General features: G+C 40.6%; 1 protein-coding gene across 1 annotated transcript in view; it reads right to left on the bottom strand.

Annotated features, from left to right (window-relative positions):
* Window positions 1-1,108: 1,108 nt before the first annotated feature.
* The window catches only part of KCNK13 (potassium two pore domain channel subfamily K member 13), a 50,249-nt gene continuing 32,956 nt past the window's right edge, over window positions 1,109-18,401 (bottom strand). The window contains exon 2 of the mRNA XM_030949586.1: window positions 1,109-2,185. Coding sequence (XP_030805446.1) covers window positions 1,293-2,185 — 893 coding nt within the window. The 3' untranslated portion in view covers window positions 1,109-1,292. The remainder of the gene's footprint in view (window positions 2,186-18,401) is intronic.

Here is an 18,401-nt window from a genome sequence, read left to right as displayed (position 1 = left end):
ACTCTCGTACATTGTTTGGCTTTAATGTGTTGCAAGTTTAAAGGAGAACCAGGAATTCAGCCCAGTCTTCCTTAAATTCTTGCTAAATTTTATGTTAATTTAATTCCTTATTTCTCTAGCTACCTAGTACAAAGGATGATTTCACTGTCATTAAAGATCACTTTTCCTGTTTTCATGATCTTCTCACTGTTACTATTCTTCTCATTGAAATTTCCTTTCTAGTCATAATGAGCGCTCAGAGCATTTCATTGAGAAAAACAAGGAATTAAAACATTTTCTATTTCCCTAATCAAGACACTCATTATTATCACTGAAAGCCAGGGAAACAGATGAAGAATGACAGAGTTACACAAAAGAGAAAAAGGACACTGCCAAAGTGATTCTGTGATCACAGTCATTTATAATAACATTGGATGCTGGCATAGCAATCTAATTGCATACTAAAGCCTGTTGTGTAAACTCAGTTACTAGTTGCATTACAGATGCTGATGCTTCAGTCACAATTGAGGCAAATATGAACAGAAATTTGGAAAGTCCTTGATTGCTATTGTGGAATAATTCATACCACTCATCAGTATGTCAATTTTCAATTTAATTTGACATTTTTGAAGCAGAAAGCCACAGTGATTCAACTCTAGAAGAAAAAGTATCCTTGGAAAAAAATCATGTTTTGAAAATGAAGAAAACAAAAGTAGGATAAGTTTTTATTCTATCACTTTTGACAGTATCCTATTATAGGAAAGACTAAATAAATTTTAAAGGCAAAATTCTCTCCCCATTCACACTATAATAGCTCCAGAATATACCTACCAACTTTCATACTATTTTCCATTAAATTAGATCTGCAATATCACAAAGGCTGATTCATCTTTTGGTCTCAGATAAGTCACTTCCAGGAAACAGGCATGATGAGAGTGAGACAGAGAGCTCTAAACAATCTCTGAATTAAGAATGTGTTCAGTAGACACACTTGGTTTCTTCTCATCCCACGGATTTCTTATCCTGAAATCTGTATGTCACATAATGGAGAAGAACAGGACACAGAAATTTTATCTGAAGGCTAAATTAAAATCCTCCTGCAGTAACCTGCTTGAGGAGCTGGGACGGGTACAATGCAAAAACATTAAGTGACAGCCCCCCAAAAAGTCAAGAGGTCTTCCATCAGGAGGCATGCCCTCCACATGATCCCACTCTCAGGTGGTGCTCTCTCCCTAGCTATTTCATTTGATTCACGTTGTTTCAATACCTGTTGAAATGATTCACACTCTTTCACTGCTATTACTGTCCTTATTTTACCTATCCACACTTGTCTCTGCCAGTCTGTTATTCATAATTGCCAGGGCTCCAACCCCACTAGAGAATCCATTTTGCTTCGAGTTAGAGCTCATTTGCCTTGGATACCCATTAGCAGTTTCTGACAGCTGTTTCTGCATGATGGCCAGTGAGACTTTATTGGAGGCCAGGAAGTCTTTCATGGAGATCATCTCCCCTGACAGACGGCGTCCGTCCGTGTCGCTCTCATTGACGCCGTCAGTCTCGATGGAGATGTTCCTCCGGCTGCGCACATTTCCTGGCATCACCACATTCCTCCGTGAACGAAATAATCTTCTTTGGCACCTGTGGCAGCACTTGCAGGCCAATTTTTTTAATATCCAGTTTATGGACTGCTTGATGACAATAGAGATCACATTAAATAAGGAATAGATGCAGCACACCCCCATGAGTATGAAGACAAAGTTGCCAAAGCGGTAAAGACCCTGGCTCTCATACCTGACGTTCTGGCTACTGACCAGATCACCAAAACCAATGGTGCTGAAGGCCACAAAGCAGAAGTAAAGTGAGTCAAAATAACTCCACCCTTCAATCGGTGTGTACATTGCAGAGGCACAGCAGGAAATGATGAGGGATGCTACACATAAAATCAGCATTACATAGTACACAGAGGGCTTCCAGCCCGCCAGGCTGTCCACCTCGGAGCTCCCCGAGCCCCGGCGGCCGTTGTGAGGGAGAACCCCTTTCCTCCTCAGCTGTCTCTCGTGGCAGGACTTCATGATGTAGGCTATGACAGTGATCAAGCGCTCCAGGAACAGGTTAAAGAACAAAATGGTCCCTGCACATCCTATAAGGCCGTAAAAGATCAGAAAAATTTTGCCTCCAATGGTGGCTGGGGTGGTCATACCAAACCCTGGAAGACAAAAAGGAACAGTTAAAAAAAATAAACCTGTAGGTACCATGTTAGGACTTCCATCATGTGAAAAATGGATGAACTGGTAGCAAATCCTTGTGGTACAGCTCAGTTTTGAGAAAAAATACATTCTCCCCAGATGTCACCCACTTGTGCTTGACTAAGTCTGAGCTGTAAGGGGAAGAAACACGTGCCAGCATTTCCTCCAGAACCAGAATGAAACAAAAAGCAGAACAAAACACATGGACAGGAAAAGAGAATTTAGAGGAGGCCTGAATTTTGGTTTGGTTGCTAGGTTCACTCTTTCTCTCTTTGTGCTTTGGACTGCTTCCAGGCTTTGGGGTTATTGCAGCTGCTTTCTTCTGTCTGATGCTTTTCTCCACCATGGCTCTGTCCCAGGGGTGGCTCTTGCCTTCCAGAGATCCATCTGCACCAAATCTTTGGAACACAAGGTGAAATTTCTGAGGTTCACTTGACTTCTGGTGGTAGTGCAGGCGGCATATCACCCAGCACTCAGCACCCACTGTAGCCTGGCTGTGGAAGCCCGGGCTGGGAGCACACACCAGGTTACAGCCCCTGACAAGATTATCATGAGCATCCCAGTAGGAGTTAAAGATGCCCTGCATCTTACTTGGCTGTCTGTCACTCATTATCAACCTCTTTATAAATCAGCATTGCTGAAATTTTTCTATTTCTCTGTGTCCCACTCCATAGCTCAAGTCTGCATGTGGATCTTATCAAAAGTCTCCTCTGCTCTGATTCTCTGTAATGGGATTTCTCAGGCCAGAGGTGCTTCAGTCTACTCTCAAATATTTCTCATTGTAAAGCCTGAAAATAATAATTTTGTTTTGGTTAAAGCTGTTGATAAGACAATCTTGCTTTAAAAAGATATTACTAAAGAATAAAAAGATGTCCAGAACATCACTGAGCAAATTGGAGTAATGCTCATGACAAATCTTTGCTGGTGTTTTATTAAGATTATTAAAGGACTGCATAACTGACCAACTAAGCAAAAGCATTTTTGTCGACAGGACAGAAAAATCACAGGATTTTTTATTTATCTTTGTAACTATGAGATGCCAATGCTGAAATAACACATCAGGCTCTGAGAAACAAAGGAAAATACAGTCAGTATGACACACGCGTACTCAAAGACAAGAAGAGAGCAGTGTGAAAAGACCTGTTTCCAACAGTGCCAAACTGCACCTCTCTTCCCTTCACTGGCAACCTGCTGCCAGCAGAGGTTCCTCTCTAACACTGGCCCTGCCTCACACTGTGAAGTGCCAGCCCTTACTCTGAGCCCTCCAGCTTGAGCCCCACTAACAAGAGCTCCAAGCCTGGGTTCTCCAGGGTCTGCACTGCACTTCTGCCTGCATCCACAATCTAACACCAAGTGGTCCTACAGGAGGCTCCAGCCTCCTCATTAAATTTCTGTGCTAGGGAGAGCTGGACTGCAGCTCTGTGGTGTGGAAAACAACATGACAAGTGACAAACCACAGACAAAACATTCTTCACAACAAGAACTTTTTCCTGTTGTTGCCCTGGGCACTCAAATATTTCCTCTTGTTTTCCATCCTCCCTTTTTGTTCCATGGCTTGATCCCTCTATAATTGTAGTTTTTAATGCTTATTTTTGGTGCAGGCTGGCTTAAATGCAAGTCATGACCTCCACCCTGTGGACAGACACAAAAAAACAACGGACAAGAGGAATCTCAGCAGCTGGTGAGATCTGCCCAAAGAAGCTGTGGGGAGGGAAGTGAGGGGCTGCCATGTCCCTGCCCCAGCCTGTTCCTTGAGAATGGAAGCAGCTGTAGGCTGGGCAGAGATGGAAAGGCAGGGAGTCCCTGGTGCAGGGTGAACAGCATTTTGGGACTAGCAGGCATCCCCTACAGCATAAAGCAAATGCCCTGGAAAGAGAAAGGCTCACACTCCCAGAGGCACTTCTATGTCTTTGAGCTGCTTTCCACAGGTCCCTCTTGGATCCTGCCTCTGGCATCATGGCCAGAGCCTGAACTCCTCAGGCTGTTTCTTTAGCTGACTGGATTTTGTTGCTGGGTTTGTCCTGCTACACACTAGCAAAGGCTTTACAAAGGCATTCAATAGGCATTCCAGGGAATCATGGTGACTTATGAATACATGACTTAGCGAGCAATTAGAGCACCAATGTGACCCATCGAGCCCAACAGCGAAAGAGCAAGAAGTTACATTGCAGATTGGGAAGCAAATACAAAATGAAATTATGAAAGCATATGAAAGAGGAAATAAAAGCAGCGGCTGACACTTGGAGACTATTTGAAAGTACAAAATTGCTTCTTGTGATGAAGAAACAAAAGACACAACTGCGGGAAAAAAATGCTGGTGATTTTATGATAGGAGAGAATGCTGATCACTTAGTTTAGGAGAAAATCACTTAGTTTAGTGATTTTTATTTTACAAGCTGCTTGACGTTTCTCGAAAGCACTGTTTCAAGTAGCAATTGAGATTATAGTTAATCAAGTGGAAATCAGATCATTCTGGGTTGGGAAAATAAAATGTTTTTAAGGTAATAAAAAGAGTTTCAATCAATTTGTTAGACATGTCTGCAAATATGGCATTAGATAATCACTATTGATAGAAATGCATGACAAATCCTAACTTCACCAGCCCAGCAATGAAGGCAGCATTCTTAGTAAAAATTTCAGGATCTTATTTTGAAATCAGTATAATACTGATTTACCTCTGTCCCATGATCCATTGACTTCTATAAATTAGTGTGATCTTTCTTAATATTCAGCTGAACTGACCAAGTACATTCCTGAAGCTTCAATTTTCCTCCAAATATTGTGGTTTGTTTTTTTCGCCTATTGCTTAAGCAAGATTTCTGTCATTTTTTGTAAATATTCATATTAATTCTGAATTTCTCTGTAGCAGATCTACTTTATTAGAAGCTGGAGGAAATTGAATTCCAAGTAGAGTCAGCAAAATTTTTCTAAGTACTGCACACCTCCTATGGAAAACAAATCTTTAGATTTTGTTTTGGCAGCAAAATTTCTGTTATGAAGTCTGGTACTGCAAAGCACTCTAAAATTCACCTGTGTGTTCAGGTTATATTGTGTAGATATATTAAAAAAAACAACTAAAAAGGGAAATCACAGCAACAGTATAATATAATCACGTGCCATTATTTCTTGAAGTACTGGGTATAAATGGAGAAAAGTGAGCAGCTGTAATTCTTATCAATAGCCAGTTTCATAAGAAGGACTGAGGTCCAACAGGAAGTTCTCCTAAAGCAGAATCCTCCAACAGCAAACAGTGAATAACATCAAGCAAGTATTAATCTCCATTCAACAGTAAAAAGATTATATTGAAATCAAACAAGAGGAAAAAGGCATCAACTGCCTATTTTAGGCCAATATTAGGTAATTTCATCTTCTCTGCTGCAAACTGCTCCAGTGCTACCAGCTGCTGTAAGTGTTTCTCATGGGTCATTATCCACACTCATCTCCCTCTGCCTGGTGACACATGGTTTGGCATTTTATGTTTTAATTCTGGATGTCCTGACATTCACAGGTTACATTAATTATAACTTCATTTCCTGGTGCAACTGGTGCCATGAAAAAGTATGAGAAATAGTTCATCAGTCCTAATCCCTCAAGAATGAAGCCCCGGGTGCCCCAAATAGTTTCTGAGTAGGGAGACTGGGACAGACATAGAGATTTCACAGTTAATTTTAGATCATGCAGTCGGGTCTTTCTATTGTTCTGAAAAATATCTCTCTTTTCTGATAGGTCTCATTTCTTTTCTGAATGTGTGCAGTTCATTGCTCCTGCCCTCCCCACAAAGAGGAAGTAGGTAGAAAGAGGGGGCAACAATGAGTCATTGAGTTGTTAGAAATATAAATACCAACACAAGACAGGTTCCAGTTTAGCCTACAATGAGAGCTCTTTGTGATGTTGTGTCTGTACTCCTAATGTAGTTTATATTTATTTCTTTTTCTCTGTCAGTTCAGTTTAAACACTCATTGGGGAAATGATGAATTTCCAGTGAAACAGACAATGGATAATAATCGAGGTTCATGATAGGTGTGAACCAAACTAAATAGGACAAAGAGTTTCAACTGTAGTGGAAGAAAAAAATCAAGAAAACAGTAACTAGTAAAGAGAAATACAGGAAGACTTAGATACCTGCAAAGATGCTGACCCTCTTTTTTCAGACACATTCTGTACTGAACTTTCTACATAAGGATGTTTTGTGCTTCTAAAAGAGAGAGAAGAAATAACCCTAACAGAAGCTGTACTTCAAAGGCTTAGTTGAGAAAATGTCCTGTACTTTGCACTGTTCCAAGAGTGTGCAGACACCAATACTTTGGCAAAATTCACCTCTGCCATGATAATCACCTCTGGTGCTCTCTGAGCAGGATAAGTACTCCTGACAAAACTACTTCTGCTGGAGTAATTCTCCCCTGTAGAGACTCCTGTAAGAACAGCTAAAGGACTCTCAAATCTTGTCACATCTCTGCTCTCGTGACACTGCTATGTCAGCAAGCTTGTAAAAGTGTCCTGTTCCAGAAAGGAAGGAGGACATTAAGTCCTTCTTTCCAGAAAGAGAAGAAAAAGACTCATTTCTGTGAAGACTTCCACTCTATGAGAGGCCACGTTGATGGAAGCAGGCATGGTGCTGTCACAGCTACCTGATGGTAACAAACCTGCGCTTAGGTCCAATTTCTGATATGAAAAAATATCTTTAGTGCTGTTGATTTTGCTAAGTCTATGCAGAAAAGCACACACACACACATGCATGCAAGCACCTCATTTCCCATCAGTGCATGATCAGCATCTGAACTGTGCAGCTGGCTGGTGAGACATAAATCCATGCATGTTGTCTTAAACATTAATTTCAACATCTTGATCTTGTCTCTTATGAGGAAGTGAGAATGAGCTAGCCATGAAACTTTCCTTTAATGGAAAAATTATTTGACAAAAAAATATTTTATCAGGACAGTCTGGGATGTGGTACCATTTATTTAATTGCTAATGCTGTTTTCTCGAGCAGATGGCTAAGTGGTGGGGAAAGACTCATCCTGCCCAGGGAGGCAGGGATACATGGCTATAACAGCATTCCTTTGTGCTCTATGCTCTTCTGTTTCCAGATTTGTCTGTCTGAGCAACCTCTGCACCTCCTGCCCAGCATCTCCAGCACTCCAGAGCTGTAAAACCTGGAAATGTCTCCAGGGCTACTTGAGCTGAGTCATAACTGCAGACTGCTGTGATGAGTGCTCAGCTGCTTGGAGACCTAGGACCTGCCCTGAGTGCTGCTGCAGCTGCTTCCATCTGTGTCAGAGTGCACCTGCTGTGCCATGCACAGGCAGGATGAGAGGGATGTAACCTCCTGCAGACCTCCTGGCAGGGTTCAGTCCATTCCAAAAGCACAAACACTGATGCTGGAACTAATGGTGTAGGATGTGTTGATGAAACAGTACATATATAAGATCTTTTTCCCTCTCTAACTTGTTTGGAGACTCATCACAGAGTGCTGACAGACAGCACTCTGGACACTGTTTCAGGGAGGCTGAAAGGCTGGCTGGAGATAATGATTTGAGGACTGCATGGATGCCGTGATCAGTCTGTGCCATCACCGGGATGAGAGCCTTGTGTAAGAGATTGGGCACAACATTTCTTGCCCTCTGAGAAAAGTAAACCCAACCCTGTGACACAGGTGCAGGTTGGTGTCACACCAAGTGTGTGAATTGGACTTCAAGGCTAGAAATAGAAAAACCTTGTGCTTGCACTGATTTGTTCTGGAAGGCATAAGAAAAACTGGTTTTGTGTTAGTGTGTGAGGCAATGTCTCTATTTAACACAGCAAAGTTCAGCTCACAGAGAGTCATTGTTAAACCCTCTCTGGAGAGCTGGATGCCTGTTACTGCCCTTCTCTCATCTCACATATGGAAACTGCATGTCCTGCCTTGAACAGAAACCTACCTTAAGAAAAGCTTCCAATGTTAAGAAATCTAAAAGACATAAGCAGAAGGAATGCTAAAGGGACAACATCAAATGAGCAATGTCATCATAAAATCAATTTCAATAGACATCTTCTTGACAACTCTGTTATCATGTCTGTGTAGTCCTTAAAGAATATATAACTGTAATTTTCATTATTGCAAGATTTTCACATAAGGTAAATTATGGAAACCTTGCCATTCTGTTTTATATAGTTAAGGTTATATTTTATTTAAAGTTCACACAAGGTCTTCTATAAGAAATGTACACAGCCTTATTACAGCTGCTGTGTGATCATAAATTCAATCTATAAATGTTTTATGCCTACCTTCATGTTTCTGTTTATAATTTTTATGTAGTTTTTGATGCTGGAGATGCTAGGTCTAGTGCCTTTCCATCACCCATAGATAGATCTGTACCTCTGTACAGCTCTTGTGTTACTATAGGGATAAAACAAAGTTCAGTTTTGAAACATCTTATTACTATTTTCAAACTTCATAACTCGTGAACAGTCATTTAAAGGCTTTTATTTAGCTTTAAAACATAAAATTTTATCTAATTAAATAGTGTACCTTGAATATTAAGTACATCTTTTGTATTTAATATTCAATCATATTTTCCTTTTAGTATGTTGTATGAAAAGGCACTTGTGCCTGGCTCCAAGACAACCTGAAATCCTGTGCTTAAATGTGCTTATCAGCTTCTGCCTTGGTATGGGTACAGTAATACTGATGAATGGTAGTTCTGTGGACAAGGTTCATAACTGAAAAATATACAAAATTACATCTGCATCAGATATATATACATATATAGAAACCTTGTTTTTTGTTGAATAGAAACATTTCTTTTCTGTTGAATAGTCTACCTTACTAACAAATAGCAGTAACTTCAAACCATAATTCATCTTGGCAGGATAATAGTTTATCTGAAGCGTGAATCTAATTAACACTGTTTCAAGGGTTTGTTTGCAGTCCTTCAGTCTGTGTAAACATAATAACCCCAACTGTCATGGAATAGGAACATAATACTGTGTACTCATTAAGCTATAAGTTCATCTACTCTAAGATTTTCCTTTTTAAATCATATAAAGTTGCCTATATTTCAAGAATTTTCAAAAGTTAGTTTAAAATTGCTTATTGTTACTTTATTGCTGACACATACAGCTTTTCTCTAGAATAAATTTTCAGCATTTCTTCTCTCTTTAGGGGTAAAACTATGGGAAATAAGGCAGGCTTTTTGGGCCCCTCAGGGAAAAAAAAGACAAGTGGTACCTGCCTGAATCCTCTTGGTAACCTGAGCTTGGGGACATACTCTTAGCAGCATCTCAGTACAGGAGATTTTGTAAAATTCAAGCTCTTCCCTGGCTTTATATACCAACAATTTTAAGCAACAATGTCACTTCAACTGAAGCAAAAATATCTCAGCTGTGAGTATTAGGCTCAGAAAAGTAAAGAAAAATAAATCTGCAGTATTACAGACTGTAAGAAAGTTGGACACAGATAAGAACTTATTTTTGATAAGTTGAAGAAAGAGTATATGTGCAGGTGTGTTTGTGTGCGATTACATTTTCCTAACCAATTTCAAGCCTTATCTGGATGTCAGAGAGGAAGTTTGGTAGCCATTGCTACCAGAACCACCACGTGCCAAGGGCCTCAGCATCTCTACTTCCCAGGAAATAAAAACCTCATCCAGAAAATTAGTTTGGCCTGATGCTTGGATACATCAAACTAAAAGATAGATCAAAAGACCATGGCATAAGACTAGTACAGATACCACTTTAGTTTCTTGGAGACTGACAGAAAGCCCCAAAAAAGTTAGGAATAAAGGAAAAAAATCATAGTACTCAAGCAGGTGCTGCAGGGACTACAAATATGAAGCAAAGCCCGTGAGGTCACACCATATAGAAAAGGCTGTTGGTATTGTGTGTAATGAGGATTTTGAAATATTCCATATAAAAGCAGAAGCAGATATTAACATTGTAATTAAAATTTAAAAAACTGGCAGATGATGACAGACAACATTATCAGAGATTTCAGTGAATATTCATCATTGGACAACTGCTTATGAAGAAATGACAAATCTGAGAGTGGTTGTGATGAGCATATGATGATAAACTTCAACTTTGGTTTTATTAACTCTGAATTTTTTATCCATTAATCTGTGTCTCAAGAGCCAGGAGTTACGAAGAGGACAAAGGCTATCTCTCCGTTTTTTTACATTTTGAAAGCAAACATTTATTCTGGGGTGGGAGGCGCTGATGGATGGACACTTGGGGAAAATTTTTTCAAGCAATCATAGATTTACTGAACAGTCTAGGTTGGGAGGGGCCTTATAAGATCATCTCATCCAGCCCCCCTGTCATGGCCAGGGACACCTTCTTCCAGACCAGGTCGCTCAACCCAAGTAATGCTGGGCTTCTCCAAAGACTATATCACCTACCAAAAAAACCCATTTTTGGCACCAGGTGCAAAAATATCAAGACAAACTTAAGATACCATAACGAAGGCCAAAAAAATCAAAGAGATGTGACAATGGTAGAAAGCACAGCGAATTTTGGCTCAGCGAAAAGAGTAAGTCATTGCTGAAACCATGTGCTGGCTTCTATCCCCCCAACAGCAAGGTGTGTGCCTTTGCTTTTGAAATGTCTGGCTTTTTCAAAGTGTAAAAGGACTTGCTAGAGTCCTTGGCCTTCCTGTGAGGCCAGAGATGCTCTTTTAGTGACAGCTCTAAAGGCAAATGTCTGTAAGACAAGCATAAATTCAGTGATCAAGCCTACTCACATGATTTTAACAGGTCCAAACATTTATGTAGAACAGGGAGGTCATTTGTAAAATATGACAGGGAGGCTCAGCACTCTGCTACTCCAAATCCTCCACGGTAACTTTGGCTTGCTGTCTAAGTGTTGTGCCATGGCAAATGTAAAAACACCCACAACACAATAGCTATTTCAAGGGCTGAATCTCTTCTCACCTATCTGGGTGATGATCAGTCCTGCTCTCTGTGCATATTCAGTGTCTCAGCATTTGCCTCACCCACACAAACAGTTAAACAAGGACAGGACAGGCATGCAGAGGCGGGGAGAACTGAATGAGATTCTGAGATTATAGCAAGATGCTAAGGAGTAGTTAAAAGTTACAGAGGTAGGCATTTTCTGATATAACTGAACAAGTGATGGACTGCGGGCATCCCAAAATCAGACAGTGGCTAAGGTAGGAAGGGACGTCTGGAGACTGGCCAGTCCAGCCCCCTTGCTCAGCAGGGCCTCCCTTGCATGGTAGGTGCCCAGTCAGATGGGAATTAATCTGGAGGTTAACAGGGATCTCTGGTTTCCAGTCAGATATTTATAGATTTGTGCAAATAAAAATAATACCTTAATGATGTCTGGAAACAGAAATGTTCATACATGCAAAGATAAAACTGCAGTGAATCCTTTCAGAGGTAAAATTGTGAAACTGTTTCTGAAACACTTTTGATTAAAGCTTAAATGGCCCATAATAGATTCTGACATCTTTATTTAAAGACCTTTAATTAAATTATTTATTTCCAGAGATCTTTCTTTACTTTCTCTCTGCTTTATGCGATTTTTCTCTGTAAGTGGGTTAACTGAATTAACAGCTTTTGTTTTGTGAGCAATCCCTGCACTGCTGTTGGGAGTGCAAGCCATTCTAGAGAAGCTCTCCTCTCTGCCCAGAGGTATCTGCAGCTACTATTTCCAACAAAATTTTTGAGAGCCTCCAGGGAAAGTGAGCCCTTCTCTGATGACAATCCCTGAATGGAAATGATAAGGCTGAAAAATATAAGAGTAAAAACTTGTGGGTGAAATGCCTGGCTGAACTTCTAAGAAGTCACACGCACTCTGGAGTGCAGCACAGTGTGCTGCTCATTTTATTGAAGTCTGAAGGCCATGTCCTGGCCTTCATGCTAAGGAACAGGGACTTCAGAAAGGTCCATCTTTTCAAACACTAGTTTTTAAAGAAGGAAACACATTTTAAAATGCACAAAGAGACATTTATCACAAGAATCATCCTAGAGATTTCAGATTATTTTGGAAGATAGCTTTTCCCAGTGTTTGGGAAGCTGTTAAACACAGAAGCAGGAAGGTTCAGTGGCTGGCAGCTTATATACAACACTCAGTTTTGTAAATACCCTTTTCACAGATGTGGCCTGGTTTACTTGATACTGTTAATGCTGATCAGCCAAATAACTAAATTTAATTAAATTGTTTTTCACGCTCTGCTTATGAAAATACTGAAGCTGAGAAAGCTTTTACTAAATATGTTTATCCAAAACCACAGTTGTATTGCCGCTTTAATTCATTGAGTATTCTTCCAGAGGAAGAAAAAATGCCCAATTTACTCCAAATACAATCTACTTGTAAATTTTAAAACCCCTGAAAAAATGACAAAATAAAGTCCTGGCTCTTTCTAGAAGTTTTGAAGATGCCACTTGAACTAGTAATGGGTTTAAAGGCTTCTAACCTCATAGTTCACAGTACTTATTCCCCAGCTGAACAGCATATTTTGCTTTGGAAAAGAAGAACATAATTAAATAATAGGATTTCTGAGGGCTCTAAGTGTCCAGTGGCTAACTGTGTGAAAAGAAATCTGAAAGTTTTGAGGCCATTTATCAAGTCCTTTCTGCACTAGGAGTCTGTGCTGTCTTTTGTCTCTCTATAATGGCTTCCTGGAAGCTAAGTCCAAAACAGTTTGCCATACATGAAAAGGCAAGAGTGCTTTGAGACAGCATATAATGTACGTACTGAAAAATAGGTAGAAAACCCTATGCCACAAAGGATTCTCTTCTAAAATAAAAACTGTTAGTGAAGTACTTGAAGAGACAGAGTCTATCAGACTTGTGAAAGAAAGGTTTTTGAACTATACAGAAAAAAAATCATTTAGACAGGAGCTGAAGAAATTAATGCTTTCAAAGTCACAGCGACTTTTCTAACAGGTAGAGAAATCAGTCACATTCTCCAAATGAGTTTTAAATGAAGAGGAAAAGATTATGCTTTTATGTGAAGTTTTGAAAAAATTCTCAACACATACGATGAAGAATGATGCAGACAGAGAAAAATTAACCCTTTTTCAGCAGCATAGGCAGACCACAGCTGCCAAACTCCCACAGGTGAAAAAGATAGGAAAGAACCCTAAAACCAAAACCACACCAGACTGTTGTCAGGAGTATAACACGACTTAAGCATGTATTAACATAAGAATGTTGAATGACCAAATTAGATGGTCCAGTACAAAAGTATTTTGTGAAATAAAAAAAGGATTAAAAAAATTGGCTAGTAATTATTCCAAAGTACTTGGCTTCATCAAGGCTATTAGAGCTCCTGGGGTCCTGATACTTTAATGAAATCTGGTGGTCAACCATGGTTGACCTGGTGATGCCATATTTTGCTGTGTGCTGTATTGCTACCTTCCAGGACCTTTGGGAACACATGCAAACTCAGTGTATTTATAAGCGTGTGAATATATATATATTTGTATATATTTAAAGATGTGATTTTAAAGTTTGACTTCGAATAAAATTTTGCTTTTCAAGTGTCACAATGAATGTTTTCTAAGAAATGGTTAAAGAGAAACTAGCAAGAACATAAAACCACCCACCAGCTGTTTTGCAGCCCCAAGAGTTTTCTTTTGCTTACAAATATGACAGTAGCATTCTTTACCAGATGTATGTCTGGGCTTGCTAAAATTTGTTTTAATATACTCTTGATATCTTTATGGCTTTATGATTTATCTTTTTCAAAATCATTGCTAATAGTTCTCCTAACAGAAGAACTGGAATGACAAGCTTTAGGTAATTCAAATGACCACTTGAGAGGGGGATCTCTGCAAACTTCATGAAGTTCAACAAGGCCTAGTGCAAGGACCTGTGCAGGTCAGAGGGATCCCAAGCACAAATACAGCCTGGGCAGAGAATGGATGGAGATGAACCCTGGGGAGAAAGACCTGGTGGTGTTTGTGGATTAAAAGCTCCACATGACCCGGTGACGTGTGCTTGCAGTCCAGAAAGGCAACCAGATCCCAGGCTGCATTAAAAGATGTGTAACCAGCAGGTTGAGGGAGGTGTTTCTGCCTCTCTGCTCTTGTGAGAGCCCGCCTGGAATGCTGTGTCCAGCTCTGTGGTCCCCACACAAGAAAGACATGGACCTGATGGAATGAGCCCAGAGGAGAGCCATTACGTTGATCACTGGGCTGGAACACCGCTTCTGGAAAAAAAGGATGAGAGAGTTGGGGTGGTTCAGCCTGGAGAAATAAGGTTCTGAGGAGACCTTACAGCACCTCCCAGTACCTAAAGGGGGCCTACAGGAAAGCTGGAGAGGGACTTTTCAAAAGGGAATATAGGGATAGGACATGGAAGAAAGGCCTCAAACTGAAATAGAACAGATTTATACTAGATATTAGGAAGAAATGCTTTACTCTAAGGGTGGTGAGACCCTGGACAGATTACCCAGAGAAGTTGTGGGCTCCCCATTCCTGGAAATATTCAGGGCCAGGCTGGATGGGGCTTTGAGCAACCTGATCTAGTGAAAACTGTTCTTGCCCATGGCAGGGGGATTGGAACTAGGTGAACTTAAAGATCATTTCCAACCCAAATCATTCAGTGATTCTATGAAATAATAAATCCTTCTGATTAAGAAATAAAGCACCCAATATTGTCCAGTATTAAACAGCATTTAAAGTATCTAGTGCAAAATCAAACAAAATCCCTCCTCCTTTGAACATTTAATGGCTATTCTGGTAGAGCATGCATAGTTCAGGGAAAAAAGAATGAAGATGTTTTCATGAGTGAACAGCAAATTAAACCCCATCCATCTGAGTGAATGGGCACTGACAGGTGAAGATATGAAGATGCCCTACCATCCCAAAAAAGTTTTCTTTTGTGTAAGATCTGTTACTGCCCATATAACACCAATGATAAGGTGTCACCAAACAGAAGAAGTGAATATACTTGAACAACATTTGGCTAGCAATGGCAGCTGTTTCATGCGTATGTAACAGCCAATTCATGCTCTCTTCCTTCTATCCTCTGATCTGCAGTTTTCAATATCAGGACCTTTTCAACATCCATTTACAAGACTCACATCTGCCAACATAATGTTTAAAGTGAAGATGTCTTAGCAGACCTTCTACTGAAAACAGAACTCACAAAACCCCTGACACCTGGATTCAAGAAGTACCTCAGGAACTGGTCCAGCTGCTTGACCACCTGTGAGTCATTACCACATACCCCACACAGATTTTGGCAGTGCAGAAGGTCTAGCAATACCTTCACCTCGTTCCCAAATCCGGGTAGGGGTGCAGCCCATGGATTATTGTGTCTGGTTAGACCTTCACTGAGCAGCTGAGCTTATTGGAAGTCGTATTAATTTCCATTTCCATGTCTAGTAAACTTGAAAAAGACCTGCTGCCGGACAAAAGGGTCCACAAGCAGAGAAGATACCTTCTAACATCCACATCCAATGACTGTGCATGCTGAGGGTGTACAAGCGGAATGGACTGATGACTTTGACCAGGCTTGCATCCCCACATGGCATCACCTCCTGCTGCTGTTGGAATGGCTAGGGTACTAGGGGACCATTGGTCTGGCTTTGCTGGGATTTTTTTAGTTTTTATGGGAACCTTGCTTCCCTGCTTGCTCTGTCAGGATTTCTGTTATTCCAGCTCTGCTGCACATTCTGTCCTTCCTCCCATCTTATCCTTGCATTTTGGGTTAGATGTCATATTTCTGTTGAGTTCCTTAACAAAAATTCAGGCTTAGAAAATCCTTTTTACTGTGCTTCATTACTTAATAAAGCATGTATATTAGAAAATAACTACTATGAAACTTCTTAGGAACATCTCATTAATCAGCTTCCAGCATTTCACAGAGATTAAACATGACATACTTACTGACACAATAAAAACCAAAGACATGAGGGAGGCTGGGCTAACTGACATCATGCACATGATTGAATTTTTGGGTACCTCCTCCCAAACAAGTTTTGATGTGAGAACCAATCTGTTCTCATGAAATTATTAAGGGATATTAGCAAACCAGATTTACTTTACTGCATGTCAATTTAAATTTCAGAACAAGATTCTATGACTAAAAATAAATAGCTTGAATGACAAATTACTGTATTTTCTCCCCACATTATTAGGGTACATATTTCTCTTCAACACAAAATAACCATGACTACATGTATTTCAGTTTTATTCACAACTCAATTATGAAAACACAGAGTGCTCTGTAGATTACCTCCTACATGTCTTGCCACAGCTGAGGCCTTGGAGCTTGTGGGGAAGAGGATGTGCAGTTCTTCCACTCTTGTCTTTCTACAAAACATTCACAATTTCAGTTTAAGACTTTGCCATTTTACCTTGGAACCATTGTGTCTGAGGAGATCTCTGATGATTCAGGCAAAGACACCATTTGCTTTGCAGCCCATTTAGCACATGGGTTTTTTTTTTCAGGGATGTTGGTCACCTCAGGTTTACTGAAAACATCAATGCTTACAGTATATTACTTTTGGTACATTAGAAAATGCAACTTTAAAAAACTCCAAAAACATTTCCTGGGATGGGCCATCCACAATCTCTGAGCAACACGTTCCAGTGCCTCACCACCCTCACAGCAACAAATTTCTTCCTAATACCAAATCTAAACCTACTCGCTTCCAGTTTAAAAATGAACCTTTTGTCAGAGTATTTTTAACCAGTTCAGTCTTGATCCAGCTAATTGCACAATCCCACAAGAAGAAGGATGATGTAAGAGAGGGGTGGTTCTGGGTGTGGAAGGAGTTTGGGACAACGGGCGCAGCACTGACTCTGAAGAACATCAGGGACAGGGTGTTTCCACCAGCTCCTAGTAGGTAAGTGATTCATCAAATGCTTTTGGTGCTGGATATGCCATCCTCTCATTCCTGGAAACTCTTGCTTTCTGGAGGCATGTTTGCTTCACTCCTGCTTGCCAGGGAAGGCCCAGAGAGCTGAGCTCTGCCAGTGCTGCGGCTGGCACTGTCAGAGCTCCTGTCCTGTCCTCCAGGGGAGGATGACAGCACTGGGGGCCTTTTCACAGGGGCGTTGCTATGGGCAACTGTGTGTGCAGGAGAACGCAGGCAGAGGCTGAGAAAGCCAGGGGCATGGAGCAGAGTAGAAACAACAGCCCAGCAGGAACAGCTACCAGAGCAGGTTGTAAATGCTGATAAAACATTAGCTCAAGTAGTCTTTAGCAATTCCAAAAAACTACAGCCAATGTGCCAGCAGTCTGAAAGTTATTTTATTGCTCCTGGAAGTACATGTGAGTCTTCATCCTTTCTAAAATGAGGGTACTAAGGATGGGGGGCAGACAGAGAGGTGCAGAGGCACAGTAAAGCAGTCAGTTCTTCAGCTTCCTCTGCTGCCGTGTCTCCTCTTGTGAAGGATAAGGAGAAGCTGACATTTGCAGATATCAATTTACTACCCTCCTCACATGGAACAGGCACTTTTAAATTTTTTTTTAATTTATTTTGTAACCATCAGGGAAATTCACATTTAGGTTCTTTTAGAGGAAATTAGTTTCTCTTGCACAGCACGTGACAGGCATTTGTACAAGCCAGTTTAAACTGAACAGTAACTAACTTTTCCTGAGCTGTCCAGGAAAAGAGCAGGTTACCCTCCCATGCAACCCTCCATTGAAGAAAAATTTTCATTCCTTCCATTACCACAAAAAGTAGTAGAAACAGCTACTATACATCTGAGTTTAAAAGCTGACTTTTATCTCCAGTTCTTTTACAACTGTATTTAGGAGTGTAAGATGGACAGGTCCACGTATGCCACCATGCCTCAGCTTCGTAACCTTTCCATGACCACAGCAGTGAGCCAGAAAGCTTGCTGAAAGCAAGGTAACAGGTATGTATGGCAATGCTACTGCTGGAAACCTGTGACACTGTTTTTCCTCTGTGTCCTTCAATTTGTCTTTTCCTCCTGTCCTGGTCTCTCCTGTGGATACTGGTGCAGGGAAACCAGGAGTGCAATACTGTTGCTTCCATCCCAAAGGCCACCTGGACAATCAGATAAATGATTCTTCTTATTTTAATAATCCATCCAATTGCTGTTTCCTTTCTTTTCCCAGATCCAAGATAAAGCTTAGATTATCTTGCTTGCCTGTTTTATTTGTTCTTAAGCTCTTCACTGGCACATGTCCAAGCCATTCAGGAGGAGGGGGAAGAACTGGGACATTACACAAATAGTCTTCTTTGGGACACGCT

This window comes from Camarhynchus parvulus, chromosome 5 (genome assembly GCF_901933205.1).
Source record: "Camarhynchus parvulus chromosome 5, STF_HiC, whole genome shotgun sequence".
NCBI lineage: Eukaryota > Metazoa > Chordata > Aves > Passeriformes > Thraupidae > Camarhynchus > Camarhynchus parvulus.
The sequence above is the reverse complement of the archived record's forward strand: the minus strand, read 5'-3'. Positions and strand labels throughout refer to the sequence as shown.